At 57.5% G+C, this 26709-nt stretch overlaps 1 protein-coding gene across 2 annotated transcripts in view; it reads left to right on the forward strand.

Annotated features, from left to right (window-relative positions):
* The window catches only part of PRKCB (protein kinase C beta), a 123106-nt gene extending 100421 nt beyond the window's left edge, over window positions 1-22685 (forward strand). The window contains exons 10-17 of one of the 2 annotated variants that reach the window (XM_054180544.1): window positions 1723-1896; window positions 4297-4388; window positions 5435-5497; window positions 6227-6365; window positions 9982-10062; window positions 10331-10438; window positions 11356-11496; window positions 16848-18073. In XM_054180544.1, coding sequence (XP_054036519.1) covers window positions 1723-1896; window positions 4297-4388; window positions 5435-5497; window positions 6227-6365; window positions 9982-10062; window positions 10331-10438; window positions 11356-11496; window positions 16848-17006 — 957 coding nt within the window. In that variant the 3' untranslated portion in view covers window positions 17007-18073. Of the gene's footprint in view, window positions 1-1722; window positions 1897-4296; window positions 4389-5434; window positions 5498-6226; window positions 6366-9981; window positions 10063-10330; window positions 10439-11355; window positions 11497-16847; window positions 18074-22521 lie in introns of those variants that run through there. The other variant, XM_054180545.1, reaches the window with a different exon arrangement.
* Window positions 22686-26709: the final 4024 nt, after the last annotated feature.

Consider the following 26709-nt stretch of genomic DNA (forward strand, 5'->3'; position numbering starts at 1 on the left):
GGCAGGCTGCTGTGGGTGCCCTGCTTGGGCAGGGGCTTGGAGTGGGTGATGTCCAGAGGTCCCTTCCAACCCCAGCATGCTGGGATGCTGGGATTCTGTGGCTCTCCAGGGTCAGGAGCACCTAGGTGTTGGCCTCATGGGGTGTGATGAACTCGCTCTCTACACTCACCAGCAGAGTGCCTCCAGTTCTCTGCTGGAGCATTCCCAAAGAAATACTCTGGATTACAGGAACCAAAGCATTTAAATCTCAGCCTTTTCTGCACCAAACCATTAAAAAGGGAATGCAGTCTGCTTTCCAGAGAGCCAGCTGGCAGATGGAGTCCCACGGAGCCAGGCAGCAAGGTTTAGGGGGGTGGAGAAGTTCTCTGATTTGGAAAGCAGCTCAGAAGCTGCAGCTTTGCACGGTTCTGCCTCAACATCTTCAGCCCAAGAGCACTCAGGGAGGCCCTCAGGGTTCTTTGAAGGTCCTGAGTGTCTCATCAGAGCCCTCAGGAGCTGTGCCTGGTGGCATGGGGAGGGAGATGTTCTGCCTGGGGAAGGCAGCAGTTGGCACAGCTGGGGCCTTTAGCTGTTGCTGAGCACTGCTCAGATCCCCTCTGGGGCTGCTCTTCTCCAGGCTCAGGGGCCTCTTTCTCCACCACCTTCCAGTGGCCAAAGCCTCTCTGCTTTTAGCACTTCCCAGCCAGCCTCATTCCTTAGCACCTCTGCTTGGTGACTCTCTGGATCTCAACTCCTGTAAAAGCAGTGAGGAGAAATGGGGGCAATGACCTGAAATGGCTCAGAGTCATCAGGGAGGGCAGAGCTGCAGGCTCCACACAAAGCCTGCCTCAGAAGTCCTCTGTGAGACCCACTGGTGTCTCCTCTGCCAGGCTGCCAAGCTCTGAACTGCTCCTCAGTTCCACCCTGTTGATGTTGGCTGCTTTTGATTTGCTTTCCAACCCCCCCAGCTGCTGCTCCTGTCGTGGCTGGGGGATTCCTGCAGCCTCTTGCAGATAAACAGGAATTAATTGCCAGAGAAGGGGTGTGAGGAGGGGAAGGGGCAAGCAAAGGTGCTTTCAGAGCCCATTCCTTTTGCCAGCAGCCTGAGGGGCAGCCCTTGCTGCTGGAGCATGGTGCTGGGGCTGGGGATCCCCCATGGGATTAACAAGGGAGGTTTGCAGCAGCAGAAGCAGCACAGCCCAGGTGTTGTGATAACCCAGCCTGCAGATGGGTGAAGCTGGTTTGAAATGGGGGCTTAGATGGACTCCCCTGGGTGAGAGCAGCCTTGGGTGGGTGATGGACCAGCAAGGAGCTGGGGTTTTGATCAGTGTGTGTTGTGGGTGTGAGGCAGGGAAAAGCTGGCTGCTGTTTGCATGGCAGTGCCTAGCTACTGGCTCTCTGCCACTTCATCATTTGATGGGCTCTCTGCTCAAGCTCTTGCTGCTTCCCTCCAATGCTGTTTGCACCCTGAGGGTGCCAAAGCAGGGCCTGACCCTTAGGTCAGGTGATCTGTGGCTCAGAGATCCTTGGGCTGGGCTCCTCAAGGTGATGCTGTGGCCAGGAAGGAGATGTGGTACTTGTTAGACTCCAGGCTCCTGCCCCCTCCTGGAAGTACCACTGGCAGCTCTCTGCAGCAGAAATGTCTCTCCAGGGTTCTGCTGGGAGCCCTGGGATGATGAGCAAGCTGTGACTTTGAACTGCTGGCCATGGAGCAATGCAGATCCCTGTGCTCTCCTCCTGCAGGTGATGCTGGCTGAGAGGAAGGGCACAGATGAGCTGTATGCTGTGAAGATCCTGAAGAAGGATGTTGTCATCCAGGATGATGATGTGGAGTGCACCATGGTGGAGAAACGTGTCCTGGCTCTCTCTGGGAAGCCTCCCTTCCTGACCCAGCTCCACTCCTGCTTTCAGACCATGGTGAGTGCTGGTGCCACCCCTGCCCCTGGGCAAAGGGCAGCTGCTGGGTGGGCCCTGAACGTTGAGCAAGGAGAGCCTGAGGCATTGCAAAGTGGATCTTAGTCACTTGGCTTCAGTGCTGAGTTTGTGACCTGTCCTCTTCCAGGGCCCCAGTGGCACCAGTTATGCAGGACCAGTGTCTCTTGGGGTGGCTGCAGGGTAGCTCTGTGGATGGAGCTGCAGCAGCTTCTGCTCTGGTCACATATTTTAGCTTCTCTGATGGTTCACAGCTTCACAGTTTGCATTGGGTTGGAAGGGACCCTCAGGGGGCAGGGTTTAGGTTGGACACCAGGAGGAAGATCTGCACAGTGAGGTGGTGAGACACTGGAGCAGGCTGCCCAGGGAGGTGGTTTGAGGCCCCGTCCCTGAAGACATTCAAGATCAGACTCAACGTGGCCCTGGGCAGCCTGATCCAGTTGGAGGTGTCCCTGCTGAGTGCAGGGGGGACAGGCACCATGACCTTTGAGGGTCCTTTCCAGTTTGATCCTTTCTGTGAGTCTGTGATTCTGTAACAGGAGGGTGGTGTTGGAAGGAGCCCCAGGAGCTGCCCAAGGAGGGAGGTGTGGTGCCAGCTCCTTGCAAGGCTCTGCAGAGGACTTTTCCATGCTCAGACCCTGCAGCCCAGAGCCAGGACAGCTCTGCATGCCCAGCCCTGTCTCACAGCCTGCCTAGCCATCTGCCTGCTTTATTCATCACAGTTTTTTCCCCTCCCAAGCATTCTCTTCTCCACCCAAATGAGGAAAGCTCAGCTCCTGCTTTTGGCGCTCAGCTGGCTGCTTTGAGAGACCATCTCCTCAATCTCCTTCCTCCCTGCAGCCAAGGGATATATTTAGGCAGCAGCTGCACAGAGCTGCTTTGCTCCCCAGTGGCTGTCACAGGGTGACTGGTGTGGTGGTGACTGCAGGAGGTGACTTGCTGGGCCCCATGCCTCCTGCTGAGCTGGACTGGTGCCTTGGCAGAGGCAGTCACAGAGGGGTTTGCTCTGAAACTCCCAACCATCTGAGGAGCCAGAAATCTCCCCTCCATCCCATCAGCATCATGTGTAGATGGCCTCATTGCCTCCTCAGTGCCACACTGGATTCTTCTGAGGTCACCCTGCTGTCAGGGTGACCTGTGCATGGCCAGGCTGTGCTGCTCCTGGGCTGGAGGAGCTGAGGACCCCAGATGCTCCCTAGCCCTTCTTATGGTAACACATCTGCACATCTTCTGGGCTCCTTGGCCTTGGTGTCTTGAAAGCAGGGGAAGTTTAGTGATAAACCTCCAGGGCAGGTTGGAGAACAATTTCTTTGCTGCCAGAGTGGTCAAGGATTGGAACAGGCAGGTGGTGGAGTCCCCATCCCTGGAGGTGTTCAAGCAATGTGTGGCCATGGCACTTGGGGACAGGGTTTGATGGCCATGGTGGTGCTGGGTTGAAGGTTGGACTTCATGTTCTTGGATCTTCTCCAACTGAAAGGATTTAATGATTGACTTAAGGAGGAAATGAGGGGCAATGTCATGAATTATTCTAGAACACTGCAGAGCTGAAGCTCTGGCAGGGCTCCAAGCTTTGTGTCTTCCCTTCTGTGGTTCAGGGCTTGGGCAAGCCCAGGGATGCCTTTTGGGTTCCTGGGATGTTTTGGGTTCTTGGGATGTTTTGGATTCCAGGGATGAGCCAGCAGTTTGCCCAGGTGGCCAAGAAGGCCAATGGCATCCTGGCCTGCATCAGGAATGGTGTGACCAGCAGGAGCAGGGAGGTCATTCTGCCCTGTGCTCAACACTGCTTAAGCCACACTTTGAGTCCTGTGTCCAGCTCTGGGCCCCTCAGTTTAGGAAAGATGTTGAGATGCTGCAAGGTGTCCAGAGAAGGGCAACAAAGCTGGGGAGGGGTTTGGAGCACAGCCCTGTGAGGAGAGGCTGAGGGAGCTGGGGTTGCTTAGCCTGGAGAAGAGGAGGCTCAGGGGAGACCTTCTTGCTCTCTACAGCTCCCTGAAGGGAGGTTGTAGCCAGGAGGGGGTTGGTCTCTTCTCCCAGGCAAGCAGCACCAGAACAAGAAGACACAGTCTCAGCCTGGGCCAAGGGAAGTTTAGGCTTGAGGTGAGGAGAAAGTTCTTCCCAGAGAGAGTTATTGGCCATTGGAATGTGCTGCCCAGGGAGGTGGTGGAGTCCCCATCCCTGGAGGTGTTCAAGAGGGCACTTGGTGCCATGGTTTAGCAGTCCTGAGGTGCTGGGTGACAGGTTGGGCTTGATGATCCTTGAGGTCTTTTCCCACCTTATTGATTCTATGATGTTTGCCATGAAGAATAGAGCCCTGGCAGGTGCCTTGGTCCTTCCTGCTGCCCCCTGCAGCCCCCCTGCTGAGTGTGTGTGGTGTTGCTCCTGCAGGACCGCCTGTACTTCGTGATGGAATACGTCAACGGGGGGGACCTGATGTACCAGATCCAGCAGGTCGGGAGGTTTAAGGAGCCCCACGCTGTGTAAGTTCAGCAGCCCTGCTCTGGCACCTCCAGGGCTGGTATCTGGGGTCCCTTTCTCATGGAGCTCAAGCCACAGGCTTTTGTGGCGCCCAAAGGGAGGGCAGAAGGGACTTGAAGGTGCAGGAGGGTTCTGTGCCTGCTGCCCGAGGGTGCCGGTGCCTCCAGCTCGTCACTGGGGCGCGTCGCGCTCCTCGGTAGGTGACATCATTGAGCCTCCTAAAAGAACCTGGTAGGGAGGCTTGGAGGCTTCCTGGGAGGGAGCAGCAGCACCCAGTGAGCTGCCAGCTGCTCTGCTGCCAGCACACCTCTGGCCTGCCTTGTGTCCTTCCCAGGGTGTATGAGGAATGGTGAGTCTTTGGCTCCTCTGCTGGGGTTACCGAGCTGCGTATGAGCCGGTGGGGGCTGGCTCCTGCTCCTGTACTGTGTCTTCAGAGCTTTCAGATGCTTAATTAAAAAACCCCAATGAGCAGAATTCAGGTGGGTTTGATCCCCTGGGTGGCTTTGATGAGGTGTTTTGGACCTTCAAGGTCAGGCTTGATGGGACTCTGAGCAACATGCTCTACTTGCAGAGATCCCTGCTGACTGCAGGGGGTTTGGACTGGATGACCTTTGAAGGTCCCTTCCAACCCAGTGCATTCTGTGGTTCTGTGACCCAGGCAGATTCCTCCCAAGACCCAGAATGTTCTCTGGAGAAAGCAGAGGTAGTGCCTTTTACCTCCTCAGCTTCCCTGAAGTGACAAGTGACTTCCCTAGCCATGTTACCAGCACTCAGTACCCCAGACTCCAGCTCTCCTTAATGAGAGCTTGTGTCACAAGAAGTGACAGTCCTCTGCTGGCCCCCAGCAGGAAGGTCACATCCCTGCCTGATGCCTGCAGAGGGAGTTGTGTCACTGCCTGGTACTTGCCTGGGGGTCCCACGTTGTGGCTGTCTTCACCCTCTGGTCGTGTATGGCCAGCACGTTCCCTTCAGTGTGATGGGGCTGGGGAGGTTCCATTTTGACTCACCTCCTTTCATTGCCCTCTGCCTTTCCCTCCTCTCATTTCAGATTCTATGCAGCAGAAATTGCCATTGGGCTCTTCTTCCTGCAGAGCAAAGGCATCATTTACCGGTAGGTGAGCAAGTTCTCCTGCCTCTCTTCCCCCCTCCAGCCACAGCCAGCTCTCCCCCAGCCCTGTGGCGTGGGGCTCAGCTCTCTGCAGGTCCCACAGATGGGCTCTGGCAGCTGCCTGTTGGGTCCACACAGCCAGCACACAGCTGGCAGCCTCCTAGCATCCCTGGGCTCTGAGGGGATCTTTGCACTGTTGAGGCTGGAAGAGACCTTTGAGATCATCAAGCTCACCCAGAGCTCATGCTCCCACCACTGCTGCTGAGCTTCCACCACTGCACCATGTCCTTCAGCACCACACCCAGGGGGCTTTCAAACACCTTTCCTGTACCCTCTCCAGCAAGTCCCTGTCCTTTTTGAACTGGAGGGCCCAGAACTGCACCCAGTACTCCAGATGTGGCCTCAGCAGGGCAGACTAGAGGGAAAGGAGAACCTCTCTCAGCCTGCTGGCCACACTCTTCTTCATGGACCCCAGGGTACCATTGGCATACAAAGTGACCTGCACAGCATGGTGCTCCTGTGGATCCATCATCCTGATGGATCCCTCTTCATGCTGAGGGGTCCCTGACTGACTCCCACTCATTCCCCTAGACGTTGTCCTACAAAGGGTCTGGGTGTGAGCCAAAGGCAGAGCTCACTCCCAGGAGAACCCTGGAGCTGAGAAACTGGTGTCCTTGCTGGGGGGCTTCACAGGTGGTCTTTGTGTCATGGGGTTTTGCTTTCTCCTTGCAGAGACCTGAAGCTGGACAATGTGATGCTGGACAGTGAGGGGCACATCAAGATCGCTGACTTTGGCATGTGCAAGGAGAACATCTGGGATGGGGTCACCACCAAGACCTTCTGTGGCACCCCAGACTACATTGCACCTGAGGTAGGGGATGTGGAGAGGCAGCAGATGCTGCACAGACATCAGGCAGCCTGTCTGATGCTCTTTTCCATGGGGTGACCTTGCTTTGTGCAGCTTCCTGAGGGGATCAGGAACAGGAGTGAGTTCACCAGCAACATGGAAGCTTCACCCCCTCAGCTCTGTCCATCCCTTGTCCCCCCAAGGGCTGTCATTAAGGGAGCAGCAGTGCTGGAGCTGCTCCCCTGGTTGCACTTCCTGCTGTGCCTCCAGCACAGCCCCTCCTCTCTGCTGCTCTCCCTGCAGTCTGTTCCCTCTCTGGGTGATTTATCCATGCCTGTGACACTGCTGTCACCGTGCCTGTCCATCCTTGGCAAGTTCAAACCCACCCAGGGCTGCTCCTCACATGCTTCCCTGCTCCTGGAAAAGATGAGCCCAGGAGCTCAGCTTTGCCATCACCATGTGACAGCTGCTGCCAGCACAACATGAGCCGTGGGAGAAATGGGATTGGGGAGTGGATAATATTCCCATGGGAAGTGGGGATCTCTCCAGCCTGCTACATACAGCAAAGGGCCTTGTGTCTGTTGGGGACAGACTCCTCACCCTCAGCTCTGGGCCACCCCAAAATGCCTTTGGATCTGGTTATTGGTTCTGTGGTGTGACCCTGCATGAGGTGCTCCATGGGTGCAGTTTGATAGGATACTATAGGACAGGATGGGATGGGATGGGATAGGATAGGATAGGATGGAATGGAATGGAAGTAGAATAGAATAGAATAGAATAGGAGGAGAATAGAATAGACCAGGTTGGAAAAGACCTTTGAGATCATCAAGTCCAACCTATCACCCAGCACCATCTGATCAACTGAACCATGGCACCAAGCGACCCATCCAGTCTCTTCCTAAACACCTCCAGGGATGGGGACTCCACCACCTCCCTGGGCAGCACATTCCAATGGCTAACAACTCTCTCTGGGAAGAACTTTCTCCTCACCTCCAGCCTAAACTTCCCCCTGCACAGCTTGAGACTGTGTCCTCTTGTTCTGATGCTGGTTGCCTGGCAGAAGAGACCAACCCCCACCTGGCTACAAACTCCCTTCAGGTAGTTGTAGAGAGCAAGAAGGTCTCCCCTGAGCCTCCTCTTCTCCAGGCTAAGCCCCCAGCCTATCACCCAACACTAACTGTTCCTAAATCTCTGCTCCTTCAACATAAAAATATCCTTCTGGAACCTTCTCTGCTGAATTTGGAGTGATGAGGTTCATATTTATTCATTTAAATCCTGGAGAGAGAGAGAGAGAGAGGGGGAGAGAGAGTGAGATTCTCTGCTAGGACATGGAAGTGCCTGCACACAAACCAGCTTGTGTTTGGCTGCAGCCAGGGAGGTCTTTAATGATTCATTTAAATGTATGCTGGAGATCCTGATCCCACCAAGATGGATATTAGGGCTTCTGCTGGTGCATGGCTCATTGCTGTGTGTGATTAATCCTCTCCCCAAGCAGGACAAGTGACCACTTCTCTCTGTGTTTGCCTCAGCAGTCTCTCCAGCTCTTATTTTCTTCTCCTTGCTCTGGTTTATTTCCCCCCCAAAAAAAAGAACAGAAAATGGGAAATTAGGATGCAGCTCATGTCAGTATCAAAGCCCTCCAGGAGCCAAGGGCCACATCCCCTGTGTTGTAAACAGCACAAGGGGGATGTGGTCCTGGCATGGTCTCCTGCAGGGTGGCCAAAGCCCGTGGCAGAGCCAAGGTCTCTGCGTGTGGCTCTGCTCCAGGGCCCTTCTGGTGGCCCCTGCTGCCTGCTGTTAGGAAGCTGCAATGTTCTCAAGCCAGCATGTCTCCAGGCTAAGGGTGTCCTGTGGTCTGCCTGACCCACTTTAAGGGCTTCCTGTGGTCTGAGGCAGGGCTCTGTGTGCCAAGGTGACAGGTTCTGACCCTGCACGTGTGACTGCCTCTGAACGCAGCATGTTCCTCAGCTGCTGGGCTTTGACCTTCCCCAAGGTGCAGTCAGCAGCCTCACTTGGCAGGGACTGCTCCTCTCTGAGCATCTCCTTCAAGCACTGCTTTCTTCCCAAGGCCTTTGTGTGTGGACAGCTCACACCTACACCTCCCAGAGCGCTCAGGAGTCAGCTGCACAACGAGGAGGAACAACTTCAGGGGCACTGGGTCAAGGCATTTCAGAGCTGAAAGCTGGGAAGGGTCAGGCCTGGCTGGAGGGCACTGTCAGGGTCATGTCACACTGTTTGGATGTGTGGCTGGACCAGCACCAGGGCAGAAGAGGAGACTGACATTGGTCTTTTTCTGTAATCATGGAGCTCATCTCTTCTCAGGTGGGATGGCAGCACCTGGTGTACCTCTTGATGTACCTCGTGGCCAGACTCTGCTGCACACTGGGGAGGTCCAGTGTCCACTGGAGGCCTCTGGCTGAATACCAGGACTCTTGAGGTTGCAGGCATTGTGGGAGCTGTAGAACTGCAGCCTTGACAGGAACAGGGGCAGGAAGGCAGGAGCAGACCTCTGGGCTGGGCTGCTGAAGGTATTCTGTGAGCAGCACAGGATTTGCATATGTGCTGGAAAGCAGAACTGCAGCACACAGCCTGACTGCAGCTCAGCCTGGACTCTGCAGCTCAGCCTGGACTCTGCAGCACAGGACCTGACTGCAGCTCAGCCCTGGACTCTGCAGCACAGGACCTGACTCTGCAGCTCAGCCTGGACTCTGCAGCACAGGACTTGACTGCAGCTCAGCCCTGGACTCTGCAGCTCAGCCTGGACTCTGCAGCACAGGACCTGACTGCAGCTCAGCCCTGGACGCTGCAGCTCAGCCTGGACTCTGCAGCACAGGACCTGACTGTAGCTCAGCCCTGGACTCTGCAGCTCAGCCTGGACTCTGCAGCACAGGACCTGACTGCAGCTCAGCCTGGACTCTGCAGCTCAGCCTGGACTCTGCAGCACAGGACCTGACTGCAGCTCAGCCCTGGACTCTGCAGCTCAGCCCTGGACTCTGCAGCTCAGCCCTGACTCTGCAGCACAGGACCTGACTCTGCAGCTCAGACCTGGACTCTGCAGCTCAGGACCTGACTCTGCAGGTCAGACCTGGACTCTGCAGCACAGCCCTGGACTCTGCAGCCCAAGGCCAGGCTCTGCAGCACAGGACTCTGTCAGCAGGATGAATAAATCACGTTGTTGTTGTTGTTGTTGCTTTGCATCATGTAGTAAATGGCAAAGTCTGAGGCTGTCAGACCCCAAGTGCTGAAGTGAGGCACATCAACAGCAACCCAGTGAAGAAACCAGAGCTGAGGGGCCCAGAACTGGACACAGGACTCAAGGTGTGGCCTAAGCAATGCAGAGTACAGGGGCACAATGACTTCCCTGCTCTGCTGGCCACACTGTTCCTGATGCAGGCCAGGATGCCACTGGCCCTTTTCAGGATGCCATTTTCATGTTCAGTGCCCATCTGAGGGCTGCTGGCTCTTGCTGAAGCTGTTGCCTGTGGAGTGCTGTGTTCCTGACTGCAATCTCCCACCCTTCAGGAACTGGTCTCACAGTAACCTGGTCTTTTTTGACCTGGACTGCAGCCTGAAATGAGCTTGCATTGTGCCCCCAGGTTCCCATGGGGGGATGTAATGCTGCTGCTTGTCTTGTTTCCAGATCATTGCTTATCAGCCCTATGGGAAGTCCGTGGACTGGTGGGCATTTGGAGTCCTGCTCTATGAGATGCTGGCTGGCCAGGTAATTGAGTTTTAATTGATTCCTCTGAGGCTCTGTGAGATTCCACTGTGAGCACCTGCTGCCCTGTGATTTGCTCTGCTGCTGCCACACTGTGGGGCTTCATCTCCTCAGGGCTGGAGGTGAAGCTGTGGATGCAGCCCTGGGGGTGGAGATGCAGAACCCGGAGTCGTGGCAGGGCTGTGGCTGATCCAGTGGCTGAGGACCACAGGAGCAAACAGAAGCTCAAAGCCCAAGACAGGCCTCTGACCCTCTGTCTGCTTTGCTGTAGGCTCCCTTTGAAGGAGAAGATGAAGATGAGCTCTTCCAGTCTATCATGGAGCACAATGTAGCCTACCCCAAGTCCATGTCCAAGGAGGCAGTGGCAATCTGCAAAGGGGTAAGGGCTGCCCTTGGGTTTTGGGAAGGAGGGGAGAAGTGGAGCTGCTGGGCATAGTGTGGGGGGGTCCAAGGTTCTCCTTGCTTCTCCTCACAGAAGCCCAGCATGGTGGGGTTGGAAAGGACTCCTGGAGACCATCCAGTCCAGCTCCTCCTGCTCAAGCAGGGCACCCACAGCAGCCTGCCCAGGATCACAATGGCCAGGTGGGGTTGGAAGCTCTCCAGACAAGGAGACTCCACAACCTCTCTGGGCAGCCTGCTGCAGAGCTCCAGCACCCTCACACCAAACAAGTTTCTCCTCCTGTTCAGATGGAACCTCCTGGGTTCCAGTTTGTGCCTGCTGCCCTTTGACCTGTCCCTGGGCACCACTGACAAGAGCCTGGCCCCAGCCTCTTGCCCCACAGCCTTTAGCTGTTGCTGAGCATTGAGAAGATTCCCTTCCAGGCTGCTCTTCTCCAGGCTCCACAGCCCCAGGGCTCTCAGCCTTTGCTGCTCACAGAGCTGCTCCAGGCCCCTCAGCATCTTTGGAGCCTTTGCTGGACTCTCTCCAGTAGTTCCCTGTCTCTCTTGAACTGGGAACCCCAGAACTGGGCCCAGGACTCCAAATGTGTCCTCACTGGGGCAGAGCAGTGGAGGGGCTTTTCTCCCCAGCTTTGTTGCCCTTCTCTGGACACCTTCCAGCATCTCAACATCTTTCCTAAACTCAGGGGCCCAGAACCGGACACAGGACTCAAGGCGCGGCCTCCCCTGGCACAGCCTGAGACTGTGTCCTCTTGTTCTGCCGCCGGTCGATGGCGCTGAGGGCCACGGCTCGGTGGTGTCCTGGGGCAGGGGCTGGACTGGACGATCCCAAAGGTCTCTCTGGTGTCTCTGAAGCCAAAGGCTCCCGTGCCCCTCTGACTGTCGCTCCTCCCCCAGCTGATGACCAAGCACCCTGCGAAGCGGCTGGGCTGCGGCCCCGAGGGGGAGCGGGACATCAAGGAGCACGCCTTCTTCCGCTACATCGACTGGGACAAGCTGGAGCGCAAGGAGATCCAGCCGCCCTTCAAGCCCAAGGCTGTAAGTGTGCCTCGGCTGCCCGCCGCCTCCCTCCCTCCCTCCGGCCGCTCCTGCCGGCGCCTCGGCAGGGCTGGGGGCGCGGCGGCGCCGCCGGGGGGCTGCTGCCCGGCTGCAGCAGGCTGCCCGGGGCGGGTGGGAGGCTCCCTCCCTGCAGGTATTCAGGACTCACCGGGATGCCTTCCTGTGTCATCTGGTGTAGCTGATGCTGCTCTGGCAGGGGGGTTTGGACTGGATGAGCTTTCAAGGGCCCTTCCAGCCCCTGAAGTTCTGTGATTCTCCTCACAGCTCCACTCTGGCAGTGCCAGGCTGCTGCTGTGGAAGGAGCACCCTCAGCTGCCTTGGCTAGCTCTGGCTTGCAGGGGTAGAAGCTCCACAAGCTTAGCTCCTGAATTCCCTTCTCTCTGTGGTGGAGTTACCACTATTGGAGGTGTTCAGGAGGAGACTTGATAGGGTGCTTGGTGCCTTGGGTTAGTTGATTAGGTGGTGATGGATAATAGGTTGGACACAATGATCTTGAAGGTCTCTTCCAGCCTGGTTAATTCTGTTCTATTCTATTCTATTCTATCCTATCCTATCCTATCCTATCCTATCCTATCCTATCCTATCCTATCCTATCCTTTCTTCTCAAGCTGAACAGGTCTCTCTCATTGGTTTCATCCAAGCTTTGTTTCCACTCTGGGGTCTGCCCAAGCTGGCGGTGGAGCAGTGTCTCACCCAACAGCAGCTCCTGGATTCCCTTCTCTCTGTTCCTCCTTTCTTCTCAAGCTGAACAGGTCTCTCTCATTGGTTTCATCCAAGCTTTGTTTCCACACTGGGGTCTGCTTCTCTCCAAGGTGAAGTGGTGGAAGGCTGGAGCCTGGCTCACGTGTGGGCAGAGAGGAGCTCCACAGCAAGGAGAACCTGGCTGGCTGCCTTGCTGTGAGACAGGCTCTGCTAAGCAAGGAGATGCTGTGTGAGCTGTGGAGCTGAGCTGCCAGCAGCACCATGGCCTGGAGGCAGCACTCATCTCAGAGGTCTTTGAATGAAGGAGGAGGCCTTGACTTGACTGCTCCTTGGTCCAGAACCTTTGCAGTGACATCTGCCCATGCAGTGCTTGTGCCGGGGGTGGACTGAGGCAGAGCCATAGGAAGCCACAGAGCTTCATGCTGAAGCCTGGAGCCTGTGGTGGCTGGGCTTCTTGGTATGACCCTGAGCATGTTGGGGTGCTCCAGGTCAGTGACCTGAGGACTCACAGGCAGCAGTGACCATGTAGGCTCAAGGACAGGGGTATCCCCCTGGAATTCTCTGTTGCCCAGAGAGGTGGGAGAAGCCCTGTCCCTGGAACCATTGCAGGTCAGGTTGGTTGGGGCTCTGAGCAACCTGAGTGCAGGGGATTGGACTGGATGGGCTTGCTCATGGTGGAGTCACCATCCCTGGAGGTGTTCAAGACATGCATGGACATGGCTCTTCAGGACGTGGTTTGATGTGTTGGGCTGATGGTTGGAGTCAATGATCTCAGAGGTCTCTTCCAACTGAAACAATTCTGTGGTCCTGTGGTGGGTTGGCACAGAGGTCCAGCTGGCTCCTGCTGTCCTTCCTCTTGGCAGGAATGGGGTCTCCACCAGACCATGCAGGAAGAGTTTCAGAGGGCTGTGGAGGTGCAGCAGTGTAGAAGTGTCTGGGGCCTGTTGGCTCTGATGTGTGTGCAATGGACACTGAGACACGAGGGCTGTGGGCTCCAGTGCTGGGGGGTTGCTGCTGCAGAGGGCCCTTGGGAGGGCTGAGCTGGGGCTTTGAGGGGCTTGCCCATTTCTCCTGGAATCCCAAACCCCAGCCCTTTCCCCCTCTGTGTTTGTTTGCCAGTGAAGCTGTGGCCGTGTCCCTGCTCCGCGTCCGTCCCCTCTCCCTGGGCGGCTCCGGGGCTGCCGGCTGCCCTGGGCTGTGGCTTTGTGCTGCTGCCTGGTGTTTTGCAGTCAAAACCGACTCAGTTCTGTCAGAAGTGCTTTCCTCCTGGCTTGATGCTTTAAAAATGTGCAAATTTTGTCCTGCTTTCAATGTCTGATTTCCTGAAACATCCCTTTGATGCCAGCCCTGCGAGAGGGGATGGGGAGCTGCCGTCTGTCGCGTGTCACCCGGCGGCTGCTGCTGGGGACAAGTTGTTTGATAGCAGAGGGAGATTAGCAGAAGGTAGGAGCAGTAGACTGAGGATTTAAGTAGGATTAAGACAACTCAGGTACCTGCTGATAGCTGATATTTCAGCAGCAGTGCTTCAGCTGCTTGGGTGCCAGCTGGGAGCACAGCTCGGAGCAGCACGGGGATGGAAATCCAGGCTTGGGAACCTTCATGATGTGCTTGGGTGGGTCAGGAGGAGAGATGCTGCTTACTGATCCTGACCTTCAGCTGGGCACAGAGGGGCTGGAGTGCTCCTGGAGATAGTGTTTGTGCCAGCCTGGCTCTTTACCTTGCCTGTAATCTTCTTTATCCATACCCCACCCCTGCCCCCATCCCTGCTTTTCTCTTTTCAATTGGCCTCTCTGAAGATAAGGTTGCAGTGGTTGCCTGCCAGGCTTCCCAGCCATGGAACAATAAATGAGTTACTCCAAAATAGGGAATGGTGGGCTCAACATCTGCCCACCAGCACGAGTTGGGATGAGCAGAGCCAGGTCCAAGATGTCCTCAGCATCATGTGCACAAATCCTGCTGCTCAGGAGGAGTCACTCATTCTCGGTTCTCATTGCTGGATGGGTGCAGGAAGTGCTGTGGAGGCACTGGGAAGGTCCTGTTGGAGAGCAGGTGGGTGGGCAGCTCCCCACACCTCTCCCCAGAGGGTGGTCCCCACCAGCACCCACTGCCCACAGAAGCATCTTTGCCAGTCATCTCTCTGGAGCACCCACAGGGTTTGGCCACATTTCTATATGATGGATAAGATGAAATGGCCTCAGGCTGCTCCAGGGTGGGTTTAGGTTGGCCATGAGGAACAATTTCTTCCCCAAAAGGGTTGTCAAGGCCTGGCCCAGGCTGCCCAGGGCAGTGGTGAAGTCCCCATCCCTGGAGGGGTTTCAAAGCTGTGGAGATGTGGTGCTGGGGGCCATGGTTTAGTGGTGACCTGGCAGTGCTGGGGTAAGGGTTGGACTCCAGGATCTTAAAGGTCTCTCCCAGCCAAAACAATTCCATGATGCTGTGATGTCTTTGCAGATAGTGAGGGGCTCTCTGCACCTCCCCAGGAACGGGGAAGGAGCAGCAGCCCAGCATCCTGCACCATTTTCCACCAGCAGCAGGATGGTTCCTCAGCCTGCCTGGGGTGTCACGTACCCAGAGCTGCAAATATAGCCCTGGGAGCTCCTGTCTTGCCTCCTGCCCTGTGCTTGATTAACCTTTATCACAGAGATGCTAATGAGACAGACCAGGGGCTGGACTGTCTTGGGCTCTGCAGAACCTCAGCAGCTCTGACAGGGGGCTCTGCTTGGCTGCTCCCTGATCTGGCTGCTGCAGAACAATCCTTTGGTGGGGCTGCATCTAGCTGGGGAAGTGGAGCTCCAGTGCCTGCTTTCTCTGCTCACATGGAGATAATTACTGTTTTGGCTTTCTAATTACTCCTTTACTTTCCATGCAGCCTGGTGATTTGCAAAGTCTCCTCATTTGGAAGGCAGTGAAATCACAGAGCAGAGCAGGGGATTGCTCACAACAGGACACTGCTTGTAGGAGCTGCTTTTAATCTAATAATTGTTAATTGCATAAATTAATTTTCCCCCTTAACTGCATTGAATTAATTAATATTGAGATGCCACTCCTGGAGCTGGGGGTGCCAGAACTCCACTTCTCCTCCATGGGCTGTTCTCTAGCCTTGGTTTCAGCCTTTAGGAGGAGAGCTCAGATGCTGGCAGAGGAAATTCCCAAAGGAAATGAGGGTTAGGGATTGTGGAGACCACCAGTGGGCAGGAGCATGCTGGGGGGAGGTGGTGGATGTGTCAAGCTCACACCTGGGACTGGTTTGAAGCTGAGGGAGAGCAGGGTTAGACTGGATCTTAGGGAGAAGTTCCTTAGTACAAGGGCAGTGGGACTCAGGAATAGGTTGTTGAGGGAGGTTGTGGATGCCTTCTCCCTGGGGGTGTTCCAGGCCAGGCTGGATGAGGACTTGAGCATCCTGATCTAGTGGAAGCTGTCCCTGCCCATGGCAGGGAGGTTGCAGTAGATGATCTCCAAAGTCCTTTCCAACCCAAGGATTGTATGATCTCCTCTCATAGGAGCTGCTCTGGCAGCCTCAGGCTCCTCTGAAGCCTTGCTCTGAGAGTCTCCTCTGGTTATTCAGCTGATATTTTCAGTATGGTGGGCAGCAAGTTGGCTTCGGTCATAGGAGAGAGATGAAAGCTAGGGTCCTACAGCAGAAAAAAACCCTCCCAGCTCAAGGCTCATTTTGGGCACCCTCCTGGTGACCTGCTCTGCACTGTGTTCACCTTGTTTGGTTTGGAGTTTTGGGTGACTGAGGGGGTGAAGGCCCAGGAGTCATTCAGAAGAAGCTGCTGTGTGTGGTGTAGGCAGTGAGAAAGTCCTTGGGTACTGTGTTCAGTTTGGGGCTCCTTGCTCCAACAATGACATTGAAGGGCTGGAGCAGGTCCAGAGAAGGGTAATGAAGGTGGTGAAGGGTCAGGAGAACAGGGCTGGCGAGGAGCAGCTGAAGGAACTGAGAGTGTTTAGTCTAGAGAAGAGGAGGCTGAGGGGAGACCTCATTGCAACTCCCTGAGAGGAGGCTGGAGCCGGGTAGGGGTTGGTCTCTTCTCCCTGGTATCAGCTGATAGAAGGAGAGGAAATGGCCTGGAATTGTGCCAGGGGAGGGTTAGGCTGGAGATGAGGAAAAATTTCTTTGCTGCAAGGATGATCAGGGATTGAAACAGGCTGCCCAGGGAGGTGGTGGAGTCCCCATCCCTGGAGGTGTTCAAGAAATGTGTGGCCCTGGCACTTGGGGACAGGGTTTAGTGCCTGTGCTGGTGTTGGGTTGCTGGTTGGACTCAGTCCTAGAGGTGATTTCCAACTGGAACAATTGATTCTATGATTCTAAGGAACAATGCTGTGTGCAGGCAGGGAACCACAGCAGGTGACTGCTCCCATCCCATCCCATCCCATCCCATCCCATCCCATCCCATCCCATCCCATCCCATCCCATCCCATCCCATCCCTCTCCTGCAGCGCCTGGAGGCTTCTGCTGGTCTCCAGCCGTGCCACGAGATGCCATCCCCTCAGCCTAAGCCAGCTGCCAGCTGTTTTCCCCTTGTGTGGAGGCTGGGTGGGTGGCTGCAGCCCCCTCCCCAGGCTGCTGCCCCCTCCCCAGGCTGCTTTCTCCACCCCACCACGGTTCTTCTCTTCCCCTCTCATAGTGTGGCCGCAATGCTGAGAACTTCGACCGGTTTTTCACTCGCCATCCACCTGTCCTCACACCTCCTGACCAGGAAGTCATCAGCAACATTGACCAGTCAGAATTCGAAGGATTTACCTTTGTTAACTCTGAGTTTTTTAAACCTGAAGCCAAGAGCTAAAGTCCCTTGGGTAGATCTCCTCCCTGCACCTCTCCCCCCTCCGGTCCCAGCTGCTGCCCTGGTGACGTTTCCCGTTGCAAACCTTGCGTTCGTGGTTGGGTGCTGTTCTGTTTCTTTAGCCCTGCTACTAGAGTGACCGTGTTCCAGAGCCAGAGGTGTCTGCAGAGGACTGTGGGGTGTGCCTGAAGGGTGGGTGGTGTGCTGGAGGCACTGAAAATGTGCTTCCATGGCATCTGAGGGAGAAGGAGGAGAGTTCGTTGCGCAAGCAGAGGTGAAAGGGGAGAGGGCTGAGCTGGGACGATGAGGAGGAACCTCTGCAGCATGGGATTTGCTTCCTGCTCTTCCTGTTCCAGTCCTTTGATGCAATAGGCTTGGTCTATTAGAATAAGAATATTGGATATTCTGGCCTTTTTAGTCATGGTGAACAGTTCATGGTTAGCCTCAATGGCAAGGAAGAGTTTTTACCAAAGCCTCTCCCTGCTGGCGCAGCTTCTCGGCTCCCCCCAGACCTGAGCAGTGACCCCACAGAGCTGAAAAGCCACTTCTGGCCCCTTCCACAGCTCTGTTCTCTGCCCACCACAGCAGCCTTCACCTTCATGGCCTCACCCATGAGCAGCTTTGGGCAGGGGCAGTTCCCTGGGCCTTCAGCAGCAGTGAGGAACCGTCAGGGACCAACTGCTGTCCGCTTGCAAAGATCTCTCCTGATGGTGCAGTTTCCAAGTTCCAAACCATATCCAGCTGGAAAGTTTGATGGAGCTGCTGCAGATGCTTCCAAGTCCATGGTCACCTTAGTGCACAGCACATCCCCTCAGTTTCCAGAGCAAAGCTTTCTCTCTCCTTTTCAAATGCCAAAGGAATGTGTTGAGTTTGTTGCCTGTGCTTTCAATGTGTCAAAAATGGGGTGAGCGCCCTCGGGATGCTGTTGAACCTTGAGCAGCGTGGTGAGTTCTGGTCTTGAAGCTTGCAAAGAAACTTCTTTCCACTTCTAGTCCTACTTTCTGCCACTGGATGTCCAACTGGCCCAAGCTTGGTTGCTGGCATCAAAGAAAAAAGAGTTCCAGGAGGGCTGAGTTTCTCCTGGGACAGTCAGAGTCCTGCAGCTTCCTTCGGTGCTGCCCTGCAGGTGGCCATGGGCTGTTGGCTGTGGATCTGCTCTGTACTGTGCCATTGCTGGGGTGATTTTAGGTTGGTTTGGGGGTTGGGTGGGGTGTTTTTTTTGTTTTTCCTCAATACTGATTCTAAAATAAACAAAAATGAGAAATGACCCCAAAGGAACCTGCACCTGTGTGCCAGTGACCAGGCTCTGCAGCCCTGTGCTCAGAGGTGAGCGCTGGGAGTCAGGGCTGCAGTGTGCCCAGGGCTGGGAGATGCTGCTGCTGCTGCCTGAGGGTGTGCTGCAGGCAGCAGTGCAGGTAGCAATGCAGGCAGGGGATGCAGGCAGCAGCACAGCACTGGTATGGGCAGGGGATGCAGGCAGGGGTGCAGGCAGCAGCACAGCACTGGTATGGGCAAGGGTGCAGGCAGCAGCACAGCACTGGTATGGGCAAGGGTGCAGGCAGCAGCACAGCACTGGTATGGGCAGGGGATGCAGGCAGAAGTACAGCACTGGTATGGGCAAGGGTGCAGGCAGCAGCACAGCACTGGTATGGGCAGGGGATGCAGGCAGAAGTACAGCACTGGTATGGGCAGGGGATGCAGGCAGCAGCACAGCAGTGGTATGGGCAGGGGATGCAGGCAGGGGTACAGGCAGCAGCACAGCACTGGTATGGGCAGGGGATGCAGGCAGCAGCACAGCACTGGTATGGGCAGGGGATGCAGGCAGCAGCACAGCAGCAGTGCAAGCAGAGGCACAGGCAGGAGTGCAGGCAGCATCCTCCATCCCAGCACAGCCTCCTGCACCACCACTGGAGCCACGGCCCAAGCCCCAAGACTGAAGGCATCTCCCAGGCCTGGAGCAACCACCAACCCCTGTGCCACCTCCTGCCTCCCAGCCAGCCGCCCGTTCCCTCCAGCGTGGCCGGGGCAAGGAGCTTCTCTCTGCCGTCCCTCGGAGCATGGATGCTGTGGGGCATCAGGACACCTCCCAGGAGGCCAGCAGAGCTCTGTGCTTGGGGACTCCCAGATGCCTTGGATGGAGACAGCTGCGGCGCGAATGCCACCGGCGCTGGGGACCCAGGGCTGCTGTGGGCTCTCCCAGGAGCCGCGGTAGCTGCAGCTCAAGAGGGATCCCAGGTCCCTCTGAACCTCCCTCACAAGCACATCCAGCTTTTCTCTTCTCCCCTGGACACCCTCTGGGCTGCAGGATTGCTCTGGAAGGCACCCAACAGTGGCACTGAGGGTATCAGCTGGAGATGCTCCCAGGATGCCCCCCAAGAGCTCTGCCTCCAGGAAGGGGCAGTGCTCAAGGAGGATTCCCAGCCCTGTGGTCCAGGCACAAACTGTTCTGGAGCAGACACGTCCAAGCTGCCCTGGGCACGCAGGAGCTCTCAGTCCCACTCATGCTCATCATACCCCTTTGCTGGAGGCACTTTCAGCCTTGACTTTCCCTGCCTTCCCCTCTCCCTGCTCACCAGATTCATGTAGCTGTCCCCCACCCACTCATGGGCTCGTCACCATCCTTGACAGAGGCCAAACTGCCACCCGTTCCAAGCCAACCTTGAGGTAAGAACCCAGCAAACTCCACCCTGCTGCACGGGTAGCTGGGCTCTCCTGGTGCTGCTGGGGAACCCCAGCCCTCTCCCAGGCACACCCCAGCCTGGGCCAGAGCTTGTTGCTGCCAGAAAAGCAGCAGGGGGTTTGGCTCACCTGTGGGTCCCAGGCTGAGCAGCCTCCCTCTCTTGTCCCAGCACCAGAGGCCACTCCCAAGGGCTGGGAAGCAGGGTGGCACCATAGCAGATGTGGATGTTCCTTCCCCTTTGCAGCATCCCACAGCATTCCAGCTTGGGAGGAGCTCCTGGCTTGGTGGGGTGGTGTTGACTTGGAGCACATTGGTCTGGATGGATGTGGACTTCAGAAACCTTTTGGTCAGCTCAGGATCCCTCTGAGACTGGGGCAAGAGCCTGGTGGCCCCATCAGCTCCTTCCTGCATGTGCTGGGGCTGCAAGACCTGTGGAACCACTTCAGAAGGTCCTCTGCCAGCAAAGGGCTGTGCCTCTGCTCCACACCAGCTCCTCTCATCCCAGGAGGACTCTGCCATCCCTCGAGGTGGGCTCACGCTTCTGTTTCAGCCACTTCACCCTTTGCCTGCCAGAACTCTGCACCTGAAGCTGGTTCCTTCACCCTCTCTGTCCTTCCTCACTCCTGCCCCCAGATCTACCTCTTCTTCCTTCTCTGTGGGACTGTGCCAGCTCCAAGCATCACTGGCCCAAGACTGAAGGCAGAGACCCAGCTCCTGCTTGGGGACAGGCTGGGACACCTGTGTGCTGAGCACCACAAAGCCTCACTGGCTTGATGCCACATCCTGACTCTTCTCCTGGCTCTCCTCTCGTTGGGCCTTGAGCTCCAGCCCCGTTTGTATTCCCACCTCATCTCCTCTCAGCCATCCTTGGCTCTCTGCCCTCTGCTGCTTCCCCCAAGGCTAAAACCATCCCAATGGATCCCTCCTGCAGCAAGTGGAGTCTCCAAGCAGCCATGGAAGTCCTGTCCCACTGCTGGTGTTTGTGCTCATCTCCAGAGTCTCAATCCAGCTGCAGTTGTGATGTGATTCAACTGGACTGGCAGGAGAAGGGCAGGGAGGGCCTGGCTCTATCTGGCCATATTCTCTCCTGCTTGAGGTGTGAAGGTGCTGCTGGCTCTGCCCCAGCAGAGCACCTGCTGGGTGTTCTGTGCTGGTGGAGGCTCCTGGGTGCTTCTGTTGTATCTTTGGGGGTCTGGTTCCCCTCTGAGCTGAGGCACCATAACCCCCCCCCCAGCCAGAACAGACCTAACCTGGGCCATCCATAAAATGTCCTCTGGTGGAAGGGCTCTGCCCTCCCACAAGCAGGTTACCCTCTGTGATCCAGACACTAACTGCCTTTTCTTTCCTTCTTTTATTCTGGCTTGCAGCTGCCAAATTGTTCTGAGGAAATGAGACTGATCAGAGGTTGCAGGGGTGGGATTTTCTTTCCCCTCAGGTTCTCCACTGCTGTGTGTTTTCTGCACACCCCCTGGAGCAGCAGCACCACCCTCCAGCCCCCTAACCCTGTCGTGTGGTGGCAGAATCTAAACCCCTCAAGCTTAAAGCCAGAGGAGCTCCTGCAGCTGGTGGCTTTCTGCAAAGCTGTTTCCATTCTCAGGCTTCCTGCAGGCTGCCCTGTGCTGGCAGCCTCTCTTTGCAGTCAGGGGGGGTTGCACGCTGGGCAGCTGCTCTCTCAGTCTCTCTTGCAGCTGCCAGGAGAGGAAGGATTCTCAGCCTGGGACCACCACAACCCTTCCTGATGCTCTGTGCTCTCCATTCCTGTCCCCTTCCTCTCTGGTTGTGTGCTTGAAGGTGTCAAACTGGTGCTGTGGTGTTGTCTGAAGTGGTGGGGGTCCTTTCTGTTGCTGCTCTTGTCTGGGTCTGTGCCCCTTGTCTGCAGCAGCTGTAGAAACTAGGATGGAGATCTTCAGTGCTGGGCATGGTGCTTGGGGGACAAAGAGTTCTCCTGGGGGCTGGCAGAGCTGCCCTGGGTATTGCAGAGCTGGCCTGGGGGCTGGCAGAGCTGCCCTGGGCATTGCAGAGCTGCCCCAAGGGCTGGCAGAGCTGCCCCGGGGGCCGGCAGAGCTGCCCTGGGTATTGCAGAGCTGGCCTGGGGGCTGGCAGAGCTGCCCTGGGGAAGGCAGAGCTGCCCCGGGGGCTGGCAGAGCTGCCCTGGGGATGGCAGAGCTGCCCCGGGGGCCGGCAGAGCTGCCCTGGGGCCGGCAGAGCTGCCCTGGGGCTGGCAGAGCTGCCCCGGGGCCTGGCAGAGCTGCCCTGGGGCTGGCAGAGCTGCCCCGGGGAAGGCAGAGCTGCCCCGGGGGCTGGCAGAGCTGCCCCGGGGGCTGGCAGAGCTGCCCTGGGCATTGCAGAGCTGCCCCGGGGGCTGGCAGAGCTGCCCTGGGGATGGCAGAGCTGCCCCGGGGACTGGCAGAGCTGCCCTGGGCATTGCAGAGCTGCCCCGGGGGCTGGCAGAGCTGCCCCGGGGGCTGGCAGAGCTGCCCTGGGTATTGCAGAGCTGCCCCGGGGGCTGGCAGAGCTGCCCTGGGGAAGGCAGAGCTGCCCCGGGGGCTGGCAGAGCTGCCCTGGGTATTGCAGAGCTGCCCCGGGGGCCGGCAGAGCTGCCCTGGGGATGGCAGAGCTGCCCCGGGGGCTGGCAGAGCTGCCCTGGGGATGGCAGAGCTGCCCTGGGGCTGGCAGAGCTGCCCCGGGGGCCGGCAGAGCTGCCCTGGGGCTGGCAGAGCTGCCCTGGGGGGCACCAGAGCTCTCCCGGCCGTGCCCCCGCGGGCGCTGGCGGCGCCGGTTCCCCGGCCGGGGCTCGCCGCCGGTCCCCTCTTAACTCTCTGCTCTCCCCGCCAACAGAAGGACAAACGAGACACCTCCAACTTCGACAAGGAGTTCACCCGGCAGCCGGTGGAGCTGACCCCCACGGACAAACTCTTCATCATGAACTTGGACCAGAACGAGTTTGCAGGATTCTCCTACACCAACCCCGAGTTCGTCATTAACGTGTAGAGCGGCGCCGCCGGCCCCGCCGCGCCCTCCCGAGCTCCGCATCTCCTCTGTACATTACCGACAGTAGTCTTCCGGGGTTAGCAGTGCAGACACACATCCCCCACTGCTTCTGTAGGAGCCTGCCCACGTCTGTGTCACTCGCTAGCTTGGTTTCCCCTCGCTGGAGGTGTGGCTGGGGGGGGGGGGAGGGGGGTCCGGGGAAGAGGTGGTTGTGCTTCTAGGGCATCTTGCTTTGGTGGTGACTGGAACAGGCTGCCCAGGGATGGGGGTGAGGGCCTGGCCCTGGAGACTGAGGCTGTTCAGGCTGGAGAAGAGGAGGCTGAGAGGGGACCTGATCGGTGCCTGTAAATACCTGAGGGGTGGGTGTCAGGATGGAGGTGCCAGGCTCCTTTCAGTGGTGCCCAGTGATAGGGCAAGGAGCAGGGGGTACAAGCTGGAACCCAGGAGGTTCCTCCTCAGCACGAGGAGAAACTTCTTTGCTGTGAAAGGTGCAGAGCCCTGGAGCAGGCTGCCCAGAGAGGTTGTGGAGTCTTCTTCTCTGGAGACTCTCAGGACCCACCTGGATTCATTCCTGTGTGCCCTGCCCTGGGTGACCCTGCTTTGGCAGGGGGGTTGGATTGGATGATCACCTGAGGTCCCTTCCAACCCCTACCATTCCGTGATTGAAGATCAGACTCGATGTGGCCCTGGGCAGCCTGATCTAGCTGGAAGTGTCCCTGCTGGCTGCAGGGAGGTTGGACAGGGCGAGCTCGGAGGCTCCCTTCCAGCCCGATGCAATCTGTGACTCTGTGACCGGTAGAGGCTCTTTGAAACAGAAACCATCCCCAACTGCTGCAGTCCTTGGGACTCTGGGAGATGGGATGCTGAGATCCCCGTGACCCTCCCCTCCCCCCCCTCAACCCTCCCCCCTCCCCCCAGTCGTGTCTGTGGAATGCTAAAGCATGGTTGATATCTTAAAGCCTTGTGCCGAAGCTTGCACTGACTGTGAGCTTGTCTTAGAGGAGCCTTTTGTTCCAGACAACGGATACCTTTGGTCAGTGTGGAAAAGTCTGCTTATAGACATCTATTTTTCAATGCATTGTATATAGGACCCACCCTGGCTCCTTCCCCCACCCCTGCACGCCCACCCTTCACCCTTCACCCTTCCTACACTCGGCCAGCCCCCTACGCCCCCCCCCCCCCCATACCCCCACTCCAGACCAGTTCCACGCCACTTCTTGTAAATGGGAGCACCCCCTGTTTTTTTTCCTAAGGGAGAGCTGGGGGTTTTTTAACATCTGGAACAGTTTGCAGTTTTGATACACTCCCTCAGCACCCCCTGCCCCCCCCGCAGGCGCCGCTGGAAGCCAGCAGCTCGGGGAGGGGGAGCTTCCCCTTCTCCCAGAACACACCCAAGCCCCCTTTGTGGGCTGGGGTTTTACAATGCACCCACCCGGGAGCGTGGCCCTGCTGCACCGGGGCTGCCCTGAGGGCTATTTGTAAAAGCAACTTTTCTACTTCCCAACCCACCCCCACCCCCACCCCGCCTCTGCTCTTCTCTCAAAGCCTCCACACCCATCGGTTCCATGGGCAGCTCCAGTTACCTGGCTGCAGCCAGGGGCCCTGGGGCTCTTAAGTCAGGGATTCCAGGACCTTCCACATCACCTACCGGATTGTAAGGCAGAAGAGACAATTCCAGCAGCTGGGCTGGGCCGGGCTGGGCCACGGCAGTGCCCTGCGGGAGGGCTGGGGCTGGCAGGAGCGGGCAGGAGTGGGAGAGAGATGGAAGGGGCTGGCAGAAGTAGGGATGGGTAAGGGGCAGGCAGGAGTGGGAGAGAGATGGAAGGGGCTGGCAGAAGTAGGGATGGGTAAGGGGCAGGCAGGAGTGGGAGAGAGATGGAAGGGGCTGGCAGAAGTAGGGATGGGTAAGGGGCAGGCAGGAGTGGGAGAGAGATGGAAGGGGCTGGCAGAAGTAGGGATGGGTAAGGGGCAGGCAGGAGTGGGAGAGATAGAAGGAGCTGGCCGAAGTAGGCAGTGATGGGTAAGGGGCAGGCAGGAGTGGGAGAGAGATGGAGCTGGCAGAAGTAGGGATGGGTAAGGGGCAGGCAGGAGTGGGAGAGAGATGGAAGGAGCTGGCAGAAGTAGGGATGGGTAAGGGGCAGGCAGGAGTGGGAGAGATAGAAGGAGCTGGCAGAAGTAGGCAGTGATGGGTAAGGGGCAGGCAGGAGTGGGAGAGAGATGGAGCTGGCAGAAGTAGGGATGGGTAAGGGGCAGGCAGGAGTGGGAGAGAGATGGAAGGAGCTGGCAGAAGTAGGGATGGGTAAGGGGCAGGCAGGAGTGGGAGAGATAGAAGGAGCTGGCAGAAGTAGGCAGTGATGGGTAAGGGGCAGGCAGGAGTGGGAGAGAGATGGAAGGGGCTGGCAGAAGTAGGGATGGGTAAGGGGCAGGCAGGAGTGGGAGAGATAGAAGGAGCTGGCCGAAGTAGGCAGTGATGGGTAAGGGGCAGGCAGGAGTGGGAGAGAGATGGAGCTGGCAGAAGTAGGGATGGGTAAGGGGCAGGCAGGAGTGGGAGAGAGATGGAAGGGGCTGGCAGAAGTAGGGATGGGTAAGGGGCAGGCAGGAGTGGGAGAGATAGAAGGAGCTGGCAGAAGTAGGCAGTGATGGGTAAGGGGCAGGCAGGAGTGGGAGAGAGATGGAAGGGGCTGGCAGAAGTAGGGATGGGTAAGGGGCAGGCAGGAGTGGGAGAGAGATGGAAGGGGCTGGCAGAAGTAGGGATGAGTAAGGGGCAGGCAGGAGTGGGAGAGAGATGGAAGGAGCTGGCAGAAGTAGGGATGGGTAAGGGGCAGGCAGGAGTGGGAGAGAGATGGAGCTGGCAGAAGTAGGCAGGGATGGGTAAGGGGCAGGCAGGAGTGGGAGAGAGATGGAAGGAGCTGGCAGAAGTAGGCAGCAATGGGTAAGGGGCAGGCAGGAGTGGGAGAGAGATGGAAGGGGCTGGCAGAAGTAGGCAGTGATGGGTAAGGGGCAGGCAGGAGTGGGAGAGAGATGGAAGGAGCTGGCAGAAGTAGGGATGGGTAAGGGGCAGGCAGGAGCAGGCAAGAGTGGGAGCAAGATGGAAAGAGCTGGCAGAAGTAGGTAGGGATGGGTAAGGAGCAGGCAGAGATGGTCAGGAGCAGGCAGGGATGGGTAGGGTGAAGCAGGATCAGACAGAAGCAGGTGAGGGTAGGCAGGGATAGGTAGGAGCAGGCAGGGTCAGGCACAACCTGACAGGAGCAGGCAGGAGTGGGACATGTGGAGGGAACTGTCAGGAGCAGGCAGAGGTGGACAGGGGCTGGCAGGAGTAGATGGGATGGGCAAGGGCAGGCAGGAGCTGACAGGAGTGGGCAGAGTTGGGCAGGAGCAGGCAGCAGTGGGCAAGGAGATGGCAGAGGGAGGCAGGAGCAGGCAGGAGCTGTCAGCACCCAGGCTGAGCAGGGTGAGCCCCGAGTGGGCATCTCTGGGTTACCAGGGCCGTTGCCCCTCTCTCACACGGGTGTGGTGGGTTTGCAGATAACCCCCAGGGGATGCTCTGGCCCCCAGCAGTTCCCCTGTGAATAGGTTTGACTCCAGGGAAGGGGGCAGGGGGGTGGAAAGCTGTGAGTCAGGAGGACTCCTCGGGGGGCAGTCCTTCTTTCTAGGCCTTTTCTAAACGTCAGACTCTACCTTAGGAAATAGTTTTCTTCTCTTACTGATGCACTGAGGAGGGGAAAAAAAACCCAACCAAGGCTGCTAGAAGCTGCTGTGCCCCTTGGTGGGGAGCAGCTGGCTGGGCATCCTCTCCCAGTGGTTAAATGGGAGGTGGGCAGTGCCCCAGGCAGGCTGGGGATGGGAGCTGAGAGTGCCTGGCCCCGGGCACTGACCTGGCCTGGGGGAAACAAAACCAAACCCAGAAAAACTGCAAATTGTGCCAGATTGGGGAGGGGGGAGGGAGGGTCATGAGAGGCTCTGCCCCAGACAAAGCCCAGGGGAGGCTCCCTGGTGGGCTGGGTTCTGGGCAGGGCCCTCATAAGGCCAGCAGAG

This window comes from Dryobates pubescens, chromosome 4 (genome assembly GCF_014839835.1).
Source record: "Dryobates pubescens isolate bDryPub1 chromosome 4, bDryPub1.pri, whole genome shotgun sequence".
In the NCBI taxonomy this organism is placed as follows: domain Eukaryota; kingdom Metazoa; phylum Chordata; class Aves; order Piciformes; family Picidae; genus Dryobates; species Dryobates pubescens.